This window comes from Mobula hypostoma, chromosome 3 (genome assembly GCF_963921235.1).
Source record: "Mobula hypostoma chromosome 3, sMobHyp1.1, whole genome shotgun sequence".
Classification (NCBI taxonomy): domain Eukaryota; kingdom Metazoa; phylum Chordata; class Chondrichthyes; order Myliobatiformes; family Myliobatidae; genus Mobula; species Mobula hypostoma.
Window position 1 is genome coordinate 143214947 of NC_086099.1, and position 14816 is coordinate 143229762.

The 14816-nt window shown below is 40.2% G+C and overlaps 1 protein-coding gene across 1 annotated transcript in view; it reads right to left on the bottom strand.

The window, feature by feature from the left end:
- Positions 1 to 581: 581 nt before the first annotated feature.
- nxph1 (neurexophilin 1) overlaps positions 582 to 14816 on the bottom strand; it is a 96521-nt gene continuing 82286 nt past the window's right edge. The window contains exon 2 of the mRNA XM_063042314.1: positions 582 to 2537. Coding sequence (XP_062898384.1) covers positions 1776 to 2537 — 762 coding nt within the window. The 3' untranslated portion in view covers positions 582 to 1775. The remainder of the gene's footprint in view (positions 2538 to 14816) is intronic.

Sequence of the window (14816 nt, forward strand, 5' to 3'; positions counted from 1 at the left end):
ATGAGAGAGGTCAGAGGAGAATGGCCAGACCGGTTCAAGCTGGCAGAAAAGTGACAGTGACTCATATAACAATGCTGTACAACAGTATTGTGGAAAAGAACATCTCTGAATGCACAAGACATCTAACCCTGAAGTGGTTGGGCTACATCAGCGGTCGACCACAGACGTACAGAAATATGCTCAGTGGCCACTTTAGGTACTTCCTATCCCAAATAAAATGGCTACTGAGTGTGAGTGGGTAATCTACACATTATTCTTCATTACAAATCCTTTATTTTTGATGTTTCCAGTGTGTAATATGAACTATTGTGATATCTTAAGCAGGAGTAACAGCCTTCAGACAACTTCTGATGCCTAGTAACTGCAAATTTCATGTTTCATAATATATCAAATATTGCACTGAGGATGGAGCCACAGAGTGACATAAAAAGCTGACTCATCTGAATACTAATGCCTTTGAAATGTTTTCCCCATTGTACAGTTTAGGTAGGCAATGTATTAAAGGGGAATCATTCATAACAATTTATATAAATTATTAAATATTAGAAACAACTAATTAATTTATAAGCAGAAGTCAAACTATACCTGATGAAATTATAAAAATAACTTATTATGGAATTAAAAGTTCAATTGGTGTGCAGAACATTCTGTCAAGACTTTACACTTGGTTTATACTATAATCTGTGATTCCATACCTCGCTCATACTTTGACAAATTTTGCATTCAGTCAGAACAATTGATATCAAATTGGCTGCCTAGTTTACACTTTCCTGATATTTATTTCCATTTAAATCAAAGAAGATAAATGATGTAAAATGCACAGCCAGCTTACAATCATAACAGTCACTCAACTCTTTTACCTGAGCTTCTTTACCGATATTACACCTTTATAAAAGGTGAGTCATCATATTTCTTTCTGAAGTTTGATAGGATGTTTGATTACTATGATAATGATTGGACCCCATTTTGGTACTTAAACAATTAATGTTCGGTTTTAATTGTTGTGTTCGGTGGAACTGCAAGTGTTACAATCCTCTATTCTTGTTGTCTGCTGTTCAGCCTGTGTCTGAAGAAAAAGCTGCATTCAAATTAGTCAACTTTGTCAGCAGTTGTATATAATTGCCAAATACTGAGGGAGCTGCAACTGACACGGAGGGTGCATCACCACTCAAACAAAATTCATTGTAAGTAATTATATCAGCAGCAATATCAAATTTTTGGTTTGTGGAAGTTTGTTGCTGTTTGGGTGTCCACCTCATTCAGCAAGATTCAGCCAGGTAAAACCCTGTAGCAAAAAAAAATCATATCCACACATTCATCGGTTAAAGGAAGAACTCCCTGGAAAAGTAGCAAATATTGTTAATGTGACATAACTAGGGTGTATCCACATTTTCAAACTGAAATCTATTAGTATTTTATTCCTATTTACATACCATCTTTCAGAAATAAAATACTTTAATACAGACAATGAGTAATATGGCATATGTATACCTCTTAAATTGTTTCTTCACCAGTTACATTAATTTTAATAATTGCTTCTTTGTACATGAGTTTCTTGTAAGCTATAACTGCTACACAAATAAAAGATTATTTTTCATTGCATTTGCTCTTTAAACCCATAAACAAGCAAGAGAGACAGTTATACATTAATGTTCATAGGTAGCTCAAATAACACTGGTTAACTATATACAGTACAAACCATTCATACAAATGAAGACAAAGATATAGAATTCATTGCAGTAACATAATTACAGTAACTGTTTTATTAGACACACTCAGCCAGAGGGGAAATAAGGAGTGTCACTGTGGTAATTGTAATCGGGACACACCTTCTGCACTAGTTTGTAATCTGTACTGTAGAATGAAATATAAATACATATGACTTTAAAAGGTTTGGAGCAGAGCCATGACACGTGGCTTTGGGTCTGCTCCTGGTAACAAGTTTTCGATGGATCATAGTTACAAAGTGTAGTCTTCTTCGCCTTGTCTACTTTCTCGTACTCAATGCGGCAGTTAAATGTCTTTGAATCTTTGGCATCAATCACCGTCTGTTGAGCCAAGTCAAATTCCACAATTTTTGTAGGGGGCACCAGGCTGACGGAGACATTCCCCTGGCCAGTGGAATTGTGGCGGAAGTAGACGCTGAAAGTACCATTCCCATGGTCCACTATTTTGCCAGTGATGAGTAAGTTTAGCTTGACAGTTTTGATGTTGGAATGAAAGTCTCCCCAGCCAAACATTTTCTTGAATTTTCCTGTTTTTACTATAGGGCGTCTCTTAGCACGAGGGTGGGGCTCCTTCTGATCTGAGGCATTTCGTAACCAATCCCAAATATCCTGGTCCGAATAAGGTACTGGAGTTTCATAGTGCAGGTCCACAGCAGTAGCATTCTCTTTGCCAGATAATGTCTGTGAAAGCAGGCGACTGATAGACAGATCTTTGCTACTTTCTGTCCATATGTGCTTTTGTGTGTTCTTAGGGCTGCCAGTTTTTAGAAGTTCTGATTTCTGAGGGTTATTTCCATGAACACATATTACCTATAATTATGAAAAAAAGAGTTAACAATGAATTTTTGTTTCAAACACATCCGAAATATGAGCAGATAATCTCATTTGCTATGCTGATAATATTATTTTACACAAGATGGTAATGACAAAAGGGTTTGCATTTCAAATAGAACCTGAACATTTTAAATAAATACATTAAACTAGTTTAAATATATTGCAGTTCTCTGTAGTGCATTGATTTTTCAAATCAAATATTCTAAGATTCCATCTTACAGAGCAGTCCAAACAAACAATGAGATAAAAACGCTGTTTTTCTGATGAATGAATATAGGCACAGGAATATGACAAACACTTTCCCATTTACATTTGCACTTGCAACAAGTGTATAGTCATTAGCAAGCACCTCATTTAACAATAGCAGTTTGAGCAGATGGTAGAGCTGCCCATCAGACAAAGAGAGTGAGCCCTCAATCTTTTGACTCAAATGTGGTGACCAGACCTAAAGAAGTCCTAAACATTTGCTGAGTTAACAACGTCTTGTCTTGATTAATAATCAGCACAAGATAATATATTGCCCAGTTGAATTCAAACCAGCATGTTCCACTACGGAGATAAGCACCTGTTAGTCACATCCAGCTGAGAAAAATAGTGCCGCAGGAACAAATTATTGAGACCATGATATTTCTCATTCCACCCCACCGACAACCTGATCCAATCTACATCTTCAAAACTATCACACCATTTGACATTCTAAAGCCAAAACCAAATAAAACTCATTCACATGTTGAACGAATTCAAATTGTGGCCTGTGATATGTGAATATCTGCCTGCTGGGACTTGCATTAATAAATGTGTCTTTAACATTTGATAATTGTTCACCAAGCATTGGCAAACATACTATAGAAAGCAGGACACATGAGGAGATATTAGTGCAGATGACCATATGCTTGCTCAAAAGGTTGATTTTAAGGATCTTGAAGAGAAAAAAATGAGATTGAGTTTGGGGTCCATACCACTGATGCATCTTTGCAATGGCATAATGGCTAAATTCAGTGACCCCCAAAATTACACAATTAAAATTGTTGACAGCCCTACTCAAAGATGTCACTAACTGTGACTAGGTCTTAGAATAATACAGCACAATACAGGCCCTTTGACACACAATGCTGTGCCGAACATGTACTTACTTTAGAAATTACCTAGGGTTACCCATAGCCCTCGATTTTTCTAAGCTCCATGTACTTATCCAGGAGTCTCTTAAAAGACCCTATTATATCCGCCTCCACCACCATCGTTGGCAGCCCATTCCACACACTCACCACTCTCTGCGTAAAAAAAAACTTACCCCTGACATCTCCTCTGTACCTGCTTCCAAGCAAATTAAAACTGTGCCCTCTCATGATAGCCACTTCAGCCCTGGGAAAAAGTCTCTGACTATCCACACGATCAATGCCTCTCATCATCTTATACACCTCTATCAGGTCACCTCTCATCCTCTTTCACTCCAAGGAGAAAAGTCCAAGTTCACTCAACCTGTTCTCATAAGGCATGCTCCCCAATCCAGGCAACATACTTATAGATCTCCTCTGCACCCTTTCTATAGTTTCCACATCCTTCCTGTAGTGAAGTGGCCAGAACTGAGCACAGTACTCCAAGTGGGATCTGGCCAGGGTCCTATATAGCTGCAACATTACCTCTCAGCTCTTAAACTCAATCCCATGGTTGATGAAAGGGTGTATGCCTTCTTAACCACAGAATCAACCTGCACAGCAGCTTTGAGTGTCCTATGGACTCAGACCCCAAGATCCTCTGATCCTCGACACTGTCAAGAGTCTTACCATTAATACTATATTCTGCCATCATATTTGACCTACCAAAATGAACCACCTCACACTTATCTGGGTTGAACTCCATCTACCACTTCTCAGCCCAGATTTGCGTTCTATCAATGTCCCGCTGTAACCTCTGACCACCCTCCACACTATCCACAACACCCCCAATCTTTGTGGCATCAGCAAATTTATGAACCCATCCCTCCACTTACTCATCCAGATAATTTATAAAGATCACGAATAGAAGGGGTCCCAGAACAGATCCCTGTGGCACCCCACTGGTGACTGACCTCCATGCAGAATGTGACCCATCTACAACCACTCTTTGCCTTCTGTGGGCAAGCCAATTATGGATCCACAAAACAAGGTCCCCTTGGATCCCATGCCTCCTTACTTTCTCAATAAGCCTTGTATGGGGTACCTTATCAAATGCCTTGCTAAAATCCATATACACTACATCTACCGCTCTACTTTCATCAATGTGTTTAGTCACATCCTCAAAAAACTCAATCAGGCTCGTAAGGCACAACCTGCCTTTGACAAAGCTATGCTGACTATTTCTAATCAAATTATACCTCTCTAAATGTTCATAAATCCCGCCTCTCAGGATCTTTTCCATCAACTTACCAACCACTGATGTAAGACTCAGTGGTCTATAATTTCCCAGGCTATCTCTACTCCCTTTTTTGAATAAGGGAACAACATCTGCAACCCTCCAATCCTCCAGAAGATCCTCCATCCCCATTGAGGATGCAAAGATCATTACTAGAGGCTCAGCAATCTCCTCCCTCGCCTCCCACAGTAGCCTGGGGTACATCTCATCCGGTCCTGAAGACTTATCCAACCTGATGCTTTTAAAAGCTTCAGCACGTCCTCTTCCTTAATGTCTACATGCTGAAGCTTTTCAGTCTACTATAAGGCATCCCTACAATCGCCAAGATCCTTTTCCGTAGTGAATACTGAAGCGAAGTATTCATTAAGCACCGCAGCTATCTCCTCAGGTTCCATGCACACTTATCCAGTGTCACACTTGATTGGTTCTATTCCCTCATGTCTTATCCTCTTGCTCTTCACATACTTGTAGAATCCTGGGGTTTTCTTTAATCCTGTTCGCCAAGGCCTTCTCATGGCCCCTTCTGGCTCTCCTAATTTCATTCTTAAGCTCCTTTCTGCTAGCCTTATAATCATCTAGATCTCTATCATTACCTAGTTTTTTTCACCTTTCATAAGTTTTTCTTTTCTTCCTGACTAGATTTTCAACAGCCTTTGTACACCACGTTTCCTTTACCCTCCCATCCTTTCCCTGTCTCATTGAAACGTACCTATGCAGAACACCATGCCAATATCCCCTGAACATTTGCCACATTTCTACTGTATATTTCCTTGAGAACATCTATTCCCAATTTATGCTTCCAAGTTCCTGCCTGATAGCTTTATATTTCCCCTTACTCCAATTAAATGCTTTCCTAACTTGTCTGTTCCTATCCCTCTCCAATGCTATGGTAAAGGAGATAGAATTGTGATCACTATCTCCAAAATGCTCTCCCACTGAGAAACCTGACACCTGACCAGATTTATTTCCCAATACCAGATCAAGTACAGCCTCTCCTCTTGTAGGCTTATCTAATATTGTGTCAGGAAACCTTCCTGAACACACCTAACAAATTATACCCCATCTAAACCCCTTAGTCTAGGGAGACACCAGTCAATATTTGGGAAATTAAAATCTCCCACCACAGCAACCCTGTTATTGTCACACCTTTCCAGAATCTGTCTCCCTATCCGCTCCTCGATGTCCCTGTTATTATTGGGTGGTTTAAAAAACACCTAGTCACGTTATTGACCCCTTCCTGTTTCTAACTTCCACCTACAGAGACTCAGTAGACAATCCCTCCATGACTTCCTCCTTTTCAGCAGCCGTGACACTATCTCTGATCAACAGTGCCACGCCTCCACCTCTTTGGCCTCCCTCCCTGTCCTTTCCGAAACATCTAAATCCTGGCACTCTAAGTGACTATTCCTGCCCGAGCCATCCAAGTCTCTGTAATGGCCACAACATCATAGCTTCAAGTACTGATCCACACTCTAAGCTCATCTGCTTTGTTCATGATGCTTCTTGCATTAAAATAGATACATCTCAAACCATCGGTCTAAGTGTATCCTTTCTCTATCACCTGCCTATCCTCCCTCTCGCACTGTCTCCAAGCTTTCTATGTATGCGAGCCAACCACCCCTTCCTCCACTTCTTCAGTTTAGTTCCCAGCCATTCTGGTTTGAACCCTAACCTCTCCCCAATAGCCTTAGCAAACCTCCCTGCCAGGATACTGGTCCTCCTTGGATTCAAGTGCAACCCGTCTAATTGTTAAGGGTCTTATTGTACTTTCTCTACAGGTCATGACTGCCCCAAAAGAGGTCCCAATGATCCAGAAATCTGAATCCCTGCTCCATGTACCAATCCCTCAGCCATGCATTTATCCTCCACCTCATTCTATTCCTATACTCACTGTCACTTGGCACAGGCAGTAATCCTGAGATTACTACCTTTGAGGTCCTGCTTTTCAACTTCTTTCCTAACTCCCTATAATCTGTTTTCAGGAACTCCTCCATTTTCCTACCTGTGTCATTGGTACCAGTATGTACCACGACCTCTGGCTGTTCACCTTCCCACTTCAGGATATCGTGGACGCGATCAGAAACATCCCGGACCCTGGCACCTGGGAGGCAAACTACCATCTGCGTTTCTTTCCTGCGTGCACAGAATTGCCTGTCTGACCCCCTAATTATAGAGTCCCCCATTACTGCTGCCTTCTTCCTTTCCCTACCCTACTGTGCCACAGGGCCAGACTCTGTGTCAGAGGCTCAGCCACCGTTGCTTCCCCCAGGTAGGCCGTTCCCCCCCGACAGTACTCAAGCAGGAGTACTTATTGTTAATGTTGCAGGTAGGATTACGAAGATGATAACTTTAGAATTGTTCACTGGGATTGTGGTGAGACTAGTTGCTTTCTTGATAGGTGAGCTCAGAGGGACTTTCTTCATCATTCAGTATTTCAATGTTTTATTGTACAAAAATCACACAATTATTCTGATTCAATCCAAAAATGAGACAGCAAGATTTATTTTCATTGCATTTTTTTGCCTTGTGATTAGCACCATGATCATCTGGACACCAAAATAACCCCAAATTCATTTCATCTACTACCAAGTGAAATTAAATAAGGATCTGCCAACATAACTTGCTCTATTCATTGGCAGCTTGTAATGTATTGCTGTAATATTGCCAACCTCTTTCAAAATGAGGGCAAACCCCCTAAAGGCAGCAGTGTCTGAAGATTGGAGCAATGGAACACACAGCAGAATCTACAATAATCTGCCACACCACATGTAATTTTAAAAGAAAATTTTTGGAATAAAGAAAGACTGACTACTTGAGACTGTCTCTGAATACTGCCCACAACAATTTGAAATGTAGTTCATCACCTCTCTCCAGAAACCCATGCAACTGGCTCCTGAATTATTTTTGTTGTTTGATGGTGTTGCCTGATAAAATGTTTTCAAGACTCATTCATTCTTCTGTAAAAGCACAATATGTCATAGTGGTAATTATAAAGCATCTTTCATGTCCATGCTGACAAGTAGGCACCTATCCGTTTCCACCATGGGTACAACTCTCCTCATCCTTGAGGACATCTGCAAAATGCAATATCTCAGGAAGGCGGCATCCATCATCACGGACGCCCACTATTGGGGCTGTTTAAGTTTTTTACCTTCTTAATGTTGCCATTACTCCATTGAGAGTAGGGGAGATTCAAACAAGAGGACATGAGTTGAGAGTTAAAGGGCAAAAGTTTAGGGGCAATATGAGGTGGAACTTCTTTACTCAGAGAGTGGTAGCTGTGTGAAACGAGCTTCCAGCAGAAGTGGTTGAGGCAGGTTTGATATTGTCATTTAAAGTTAAATTGGATAGCTATATGGACAGGAAAGGAATGGAAGGTTATGGGCTGAGTGTACGTCGGTGGGACTAGGTGAGAGAAAGCGTTCGGCACGGACTGGAAGGGCCGAGATGGCCTGTTTTTGTGCTGTAATTGTTGTACGGTTATATGGTTATCTCCCTCAAATGTTCCTCCTCCCAGAGTTCTTGATTTCCCAATGCTACTAAAGGAAAAGGATGACAGAACCAAAGCTTAGGAAGCTTTCTTGGGAAGCTACCACTAATAATGGAAAGTGGATCTCCCCACTGCAAGCACTTCTGTTCTCTAAAATATCTGCCAAATTTAATGTATTTGTAGCAATATCTAGCAGGAGAGACAGCACAGTGATGAACCAATGTGATGTCACAATTGATGGACATTTTGGATGGGAGAACTTCGGGACAGTAGTAAATGGCTCATCGGACAACATCCTTCACTCCTTTTCTCTTAAATTTATCACAATGCAGAACAACTTGCTGCTGCTTTCAGAATCCATGTTGGGTTACACACATTAGTAAATGTAATATATATATCCCATGCCAGATTCAAAAGCCTCACACAACTCACGAAGAGCAAAAGAAAATAAAGAAGTATCAACACTTTTTGTTTTATTACATTCAAGTGAAACATAATGGAAAATATGAGATTAAACTGTTCATTGGTCACTCTGTTAAAAGGACAGTTGACTTCTCAACTTTCATTAGATGATTGATTTTGTTAGTAACTTAATAGAAACATCAGCCACATAAAAATTGGTGCACTATGAATGTCTGACACTAGATGGCAAAAGAACATTTACAAATAATGTATATAAAAATACTAAACCAATGTACTGCAACTATTTTAATAATAGATCTACTACACTAATAATCAGTCATTTTGATTTGCTAAGTTCAATATCAGTCTCTTGTGAATGGAACATGAAAATATAAATGAACAATTGGTTGATGTTTGAAAATATCACAATTCCAACAGCATTGACAAAACTCTTAAGAGTGCAAAGAAACATGCTCTTGAAGCTATAAGGAGTTACAAAAGATTAGAATGGAGTTAGAGACAGCCTCGAAAACAACGGAGAGGGAATTAGCAGCCGCATTATACCTTACAATAATGCGGATGTAGTAGCAAAGAGAGAGGAAGCAGATAATGCAGCAGAAGGAAGGATTTACCTGAGTAATTAAAACAAAGCTTTCTGAAAGGTTTGCAGAACGTCAATAGACAGCTGGACGATATTGAAGAACAAGAGTACCATTGTCAAGGGAGGAGCTACTCCCTTGGTAAATACAAACGTATTTTTTTTAATCCTGAGAATGATTTTCTTATTCTTCAATATCCCCACCGACTTCTGTTAATCTCCTGCTCATGATCACTGTGGAGTGGAGGAAGAGTATTTAGAATGGTACTGGTCGCCTCCTTCTGGTTACCATATAGTCTTCCCTCAGTCAATGCCTCAGTGCTCCTCACTGTTCAACTGCACTTGTTCCGTAACAGTATCACTATATTCTGCATATAGTCCTGATGAAGGGTCTCAGCCCAAAACGTCGTCTATTAATTCCCCAGATGCTGCCTGTCTTGCTGAGCTCCTAAACAAAGTTTTCACTACATTCCCATACTTGTGACAATAACAAACCAATACCAATAATATATCAAGAAGCAGTAAAAGTAGCAAGGGTCCTCAGGATACATTGTGGGTGAGAGACTTCAGTGAGCAACATCTACACTAGCTTGGTAGCTTCTCCATTAACTGAACTTGAGCCGTAAGTCTGAATAACCTACTTAGACTGCTCTTCCCTATCTTCCCTTGGCAGGTGCATCTCTTGATGATGGCATTTGTAGAAGTGACCACTACATAAATCTTGTAGAGACAAATTCCATCTTCAGATTGGGGACACCCTCTATTGGGTTAAATAGCTCTAAGTTATACTAGATGGGATAGACTCAGACCAAATCTGACATCACAAAACCAGGCATTCATGAAGCATTTTGGACCATCAGCAACAGCAGAAATGTTCACTAACAAGGTATGTAATTCTATGATCAGCCACATCCTTATGGTACTACTAGTATTATGCCATACATTGAACCCAGTTCAATGAGCAGAGCAGAAGGCAAACCAGGAACACTAGCAGTCATATCTAAAAAAAAAGGTGTCAATCTTGTGAAGCTCCAAGATGGAGAAGGTGAGTGCAATTCAGCAAAAACAGAATGCAACAGACTAAAGCAGAAAATGCTGGAAATACTTGGCAAATTTTCCTGCCTCTAAAGAAAGAGAAACTGAATTAAAATTTCAAGAGTGAGACCTTTCATCAGAATGGGTTACTTCAGACTTTCATCATCTTCTGTGCTGTTTTTGGATTTTCAAGAAATAGACAGAAATCTCACAACCAATGGATTAGATCAAAGCTCTGCAGTCCTACCACATTTAGACAAAAATGGTGGTGGAGAACTAAGAATCTAATAGGAGGAGGATGCTCCAATAATATCCTCATCATCAATGATGGCAGGGCCTACCACGTAACAAAAACTAGGCTGAAACATTCATAATTGTGTCCAACCAGAAGTGCCTATCAGCTGAATTATTTATGCCAGCTTGTGAGGTCAGCACCATTGCAGATGCCATTCTTCAGCCAATTTCAAGTGATACCAAGAAACTGTTGAGAGTACTAGATAAAACAGAGGCTATCAAATCGGAAAACTACCTCAGCTGTGGTACTAAGGATCTGTGCTGTTCCTCTGGTAGTGCTGTTTACAGTGTTGTTACAATTCTGGCATCTACCCAGCAATGTGTAAAGTTACCTTGCTATGACTTATGTACAAATCTGTGCTGGACAATTGCTGTCCAATCAATCTACTCACAATCATTAGCAAAACAATGGACAGTGTCGTTGACTGCTATCAAGAGGCATTTAGACACCGATACCCTGCTCACTGCTCAGTCAAAGCTTCATCAAAACCATTTGACTTGGAGTCTCATCAGAGCCTTAGACCAAATGTGGAACCAAGAGCTGAATTCCAGAGGTGAGATGAGGTGAGAGTGACTGCCCCTTGACATCAAGACATAACTTGAAAGAAAGTGGCTTCAAGCAACCCTAATAAATGGTCAATGGGCATCAAGGGAATTAAATTCCAATGGTTAGAGTTTTATCTCACAAAGAGTGATGGTTATTGTCAATGGATATCAATCATCCCCTGAGACATCGTCACAGGGTTGTATTCTAGACCTGCTTACCTTCAGTTACCAGATGAACGCCTTTCCTTCAATAATTTGTCACGATGTTCCCTGGTGATTGCATTATGTTCTAGCCTAGTCACAATACCTCACCAAATACACAAAATTACGTCATATGTGCATAGTAATTAACATTCATGCCACTAAACTGTCAGGCAAAGATTATCTCCGAGAGAGTCAAATAAGATTCAATGCCACCAAGACCGTACATATTGCAGTGAAAAAGAAAGACTGTCATAAATGATTGAAAGAAGATCATTATTCCTGGAGGTCAATGCTGAGTAGAGATCGGGGATCGGGCATATAAATGTTGTGACTGCAAGAACATGAAGAGATTGGGGTGTCTGAAATCTGAAGTGAGCAATTCACCTCCTGACAACCCAGATCTTATCCACCACCCGCAATGCACAAGTCGTAATGGAATTCTCTCCACTTACCTGGATAACTGTAGGTCCAACAACCCTTAAGAAGCTTGACACCATGCATGACACTTCAGACCACTCAATTGGTGCACCATTCACCAATGTAAGCAATAATTCCTTCCATCACTGAGGGCGCAGTGGCTACAGTGTGTGGTGTCTACAAAATGCATGGCACTGCATGTCCCAAACCCACGATCACCACCACAAGGAAGGAGAATCACACCAGGCACAAGGGAACACCACTACCTGCAGGTTATCCTCCATGTCACACATCATCCTGACTTAGTATATCACTGTTTCCTCATTTTGCTGGATCTAACGACTGGAACTTCCTCCCTAATAATACTGAGGAAGTATCTAAACCAGGACTGCAGACGTTTAAGCAGACAGTTCACCCCCACCTTCTCAGGGGCACTTCAAAATAAGCATTGAATGTTGACCTCAGCTGAAGGGAGTCAATGTTGACCAGCGATGGAGGGTCATGGACATAAATACTGCAAGAACAGGTGACAAAGCTGGGGATCCTGAGGTGAGTAATTCGCCTGATGAAAACCCAAGTATTCTTCAAGCAACAAGTCAGGTGTATGACAGAATAACCTTCAGTTGCCTGGATGACTGCAGCTCCAATATCTCTTAAGAAGCACAATGCTATCCTTGACACTGCAGCCAACTTGAATTTAAAAAAATGCATCCAGTTTTGAAGCCTCTGAAATGTTAAAATTTGTTCTACTGAATTAAAAAACCGGACTTTGCTGCAATAACCAGGCTTCTGTACCTCGTTGCCGATAGTAGCAATGAAAAGAAGGCATGTCCTGGGTGATTTGGGAGCTTAGTGATGGATTTCACAATATACCAATAAAATAACATTCATCATATTAACTTCTAATGTTCTCCACTATTTTGCCAAAATATGAAACAGGCTAATGTTTCCAGTGGGGATAGGAATCAGAGTTTACTTTAGAATCTCACAACCTCACTTCAAACAATTTTGCTCAGTAATTCTATCAGCCACATACTATGATTAAAAATCAGAACAGAATGCCTCTTTTGTTTGTGTAATTAACATGAAACTTTTTGTCTTAAGATGAATGCTACCCATTTACAATTATTGCAGATTAAAACCAACAGTAGGCGGTTTGAATTGTAATATCATACTGGTGTTCTGCAATAAAAGAGTAATGAAAGCAATTTGGAGAATGGATTTTACACAATGCAAGATCTAAATGCATCAACACTCTACCACAAAACCTTTTCATCTCTCAGGAAATTGCAGTTCATTACCTAATTTAGTGCACCACAGTGAGACATTTACCTTCTTTGGATTTCCTGCAGTGTCCTAGAACTGCAGTATGTTAGATGAGTGACTTCACCAAATATCCATTTGACTACAGAAAATTTTAAAATAATTAAAAATTATTGAAGTTAAACCACTGACATTCCAAGAGGGGTTTAAGCACAGTGCACTGGATGAAGATTCAAAGTACATTTATTATCAAAATATATTTGCAGTATACAACCCTGAAATTTATCTTCCCCACAGACAGCCATGAAACAAAGAACTAGGGAACCCATTTGAAGAAAAAAGCATCACCCTCCACTTTCTTAAGCGCAAACAAAAATTGCACAAACTGCAACAAACAAAATGAGTGAAAACACAAGATCAAAAGGTATATTTCAGTTCTGCTCAGTATCCATTATCTACAGGCCACCCTGATTCAAAATTGCCCAAATTAACAATAAAAAAAGAGCCACCAGAAACCAGAACATCTGATAAACCACGTTAATTTAAAAGCTGATAGAAAGATCGTGAATTTGGTCATTTGTAACTTTTTATACAAATCTCCAACAATAGAGTTATAGAGTAATACAGCTTGAAAACAAGCCCTTTGGCCCAATTCATCCATGATGATCATAATGCCCATCAACCTTGTCCCATTCACCCACTTTCCACCCATGTCCTTCTGAACCCCTCCGATCCATTCAAATATCTTTTGAATATTGTTATTGTACCTGTATATATAAATAAAATTCCACACTTCTGACTAGAATACCAAATGAGACTTCCTTCACCATCAAAATGCTATTTGTCCTGTCCTTTGTTGATGAGTTTAGTGGGTATCTATTGTACAAGGACACCTACAGTGAGATTGTACGAGAATCTGCAGATGCTGGAAACCTAGAGTAACACACATACATAATGCTGGAAAAATTCAGCAGCTCAGGTAGCCAAAATGGAAGGAAAGGAACAATTAATATATGGGCTGAAACCCTTCATTGGGACTGGAAAGAAAGAAAACAGAAGCTGGAATAAAATGATGGGAAGAGGGGGAAGAGCATGGGCTACCAGGTGATAGGTACATCCACTTGAGAGGGGCAAGGTAGGTAGATGAGATGAGGGAAGTGGAGCTGGGAGTAGGAATGATGTGAGAAGCTGAGAGTGGATCATTGGAAGAAGCAAAAGGCTGAAGCAGAAGGATTCTGATAGGAGAGGACAGTAAGATCTGAAGTGAAGAAAGTGGGGAACCAAAGGGAGGGAAGTGTGGATAATGGGCAGGTCATGGGGGTGGTGCAGGGGAATTAGAAATGGTGAAGGGGCCAGAGGAATAAGGGAAAACAAAGGCGGAGGGATGACAGGGGAGGAGAAGTTACCAGCAGTTAAAGAAGTCAGATCTTGTAAATACAATGCTTTTGGAGGAGCAGAAATCTCAGCAGCATTAAATAGAACCCTTGATGTCCACACTGCGTAAGTAACAGAAAAGATTTAAGAAGCTGCTTTTACAGTCTGCTTTCAGCTGTAACAAGATCCTCTCTAAAAGACAGTCTTATTCCTGGAGCAGTTTTCTTTTCAAAAGTAATAA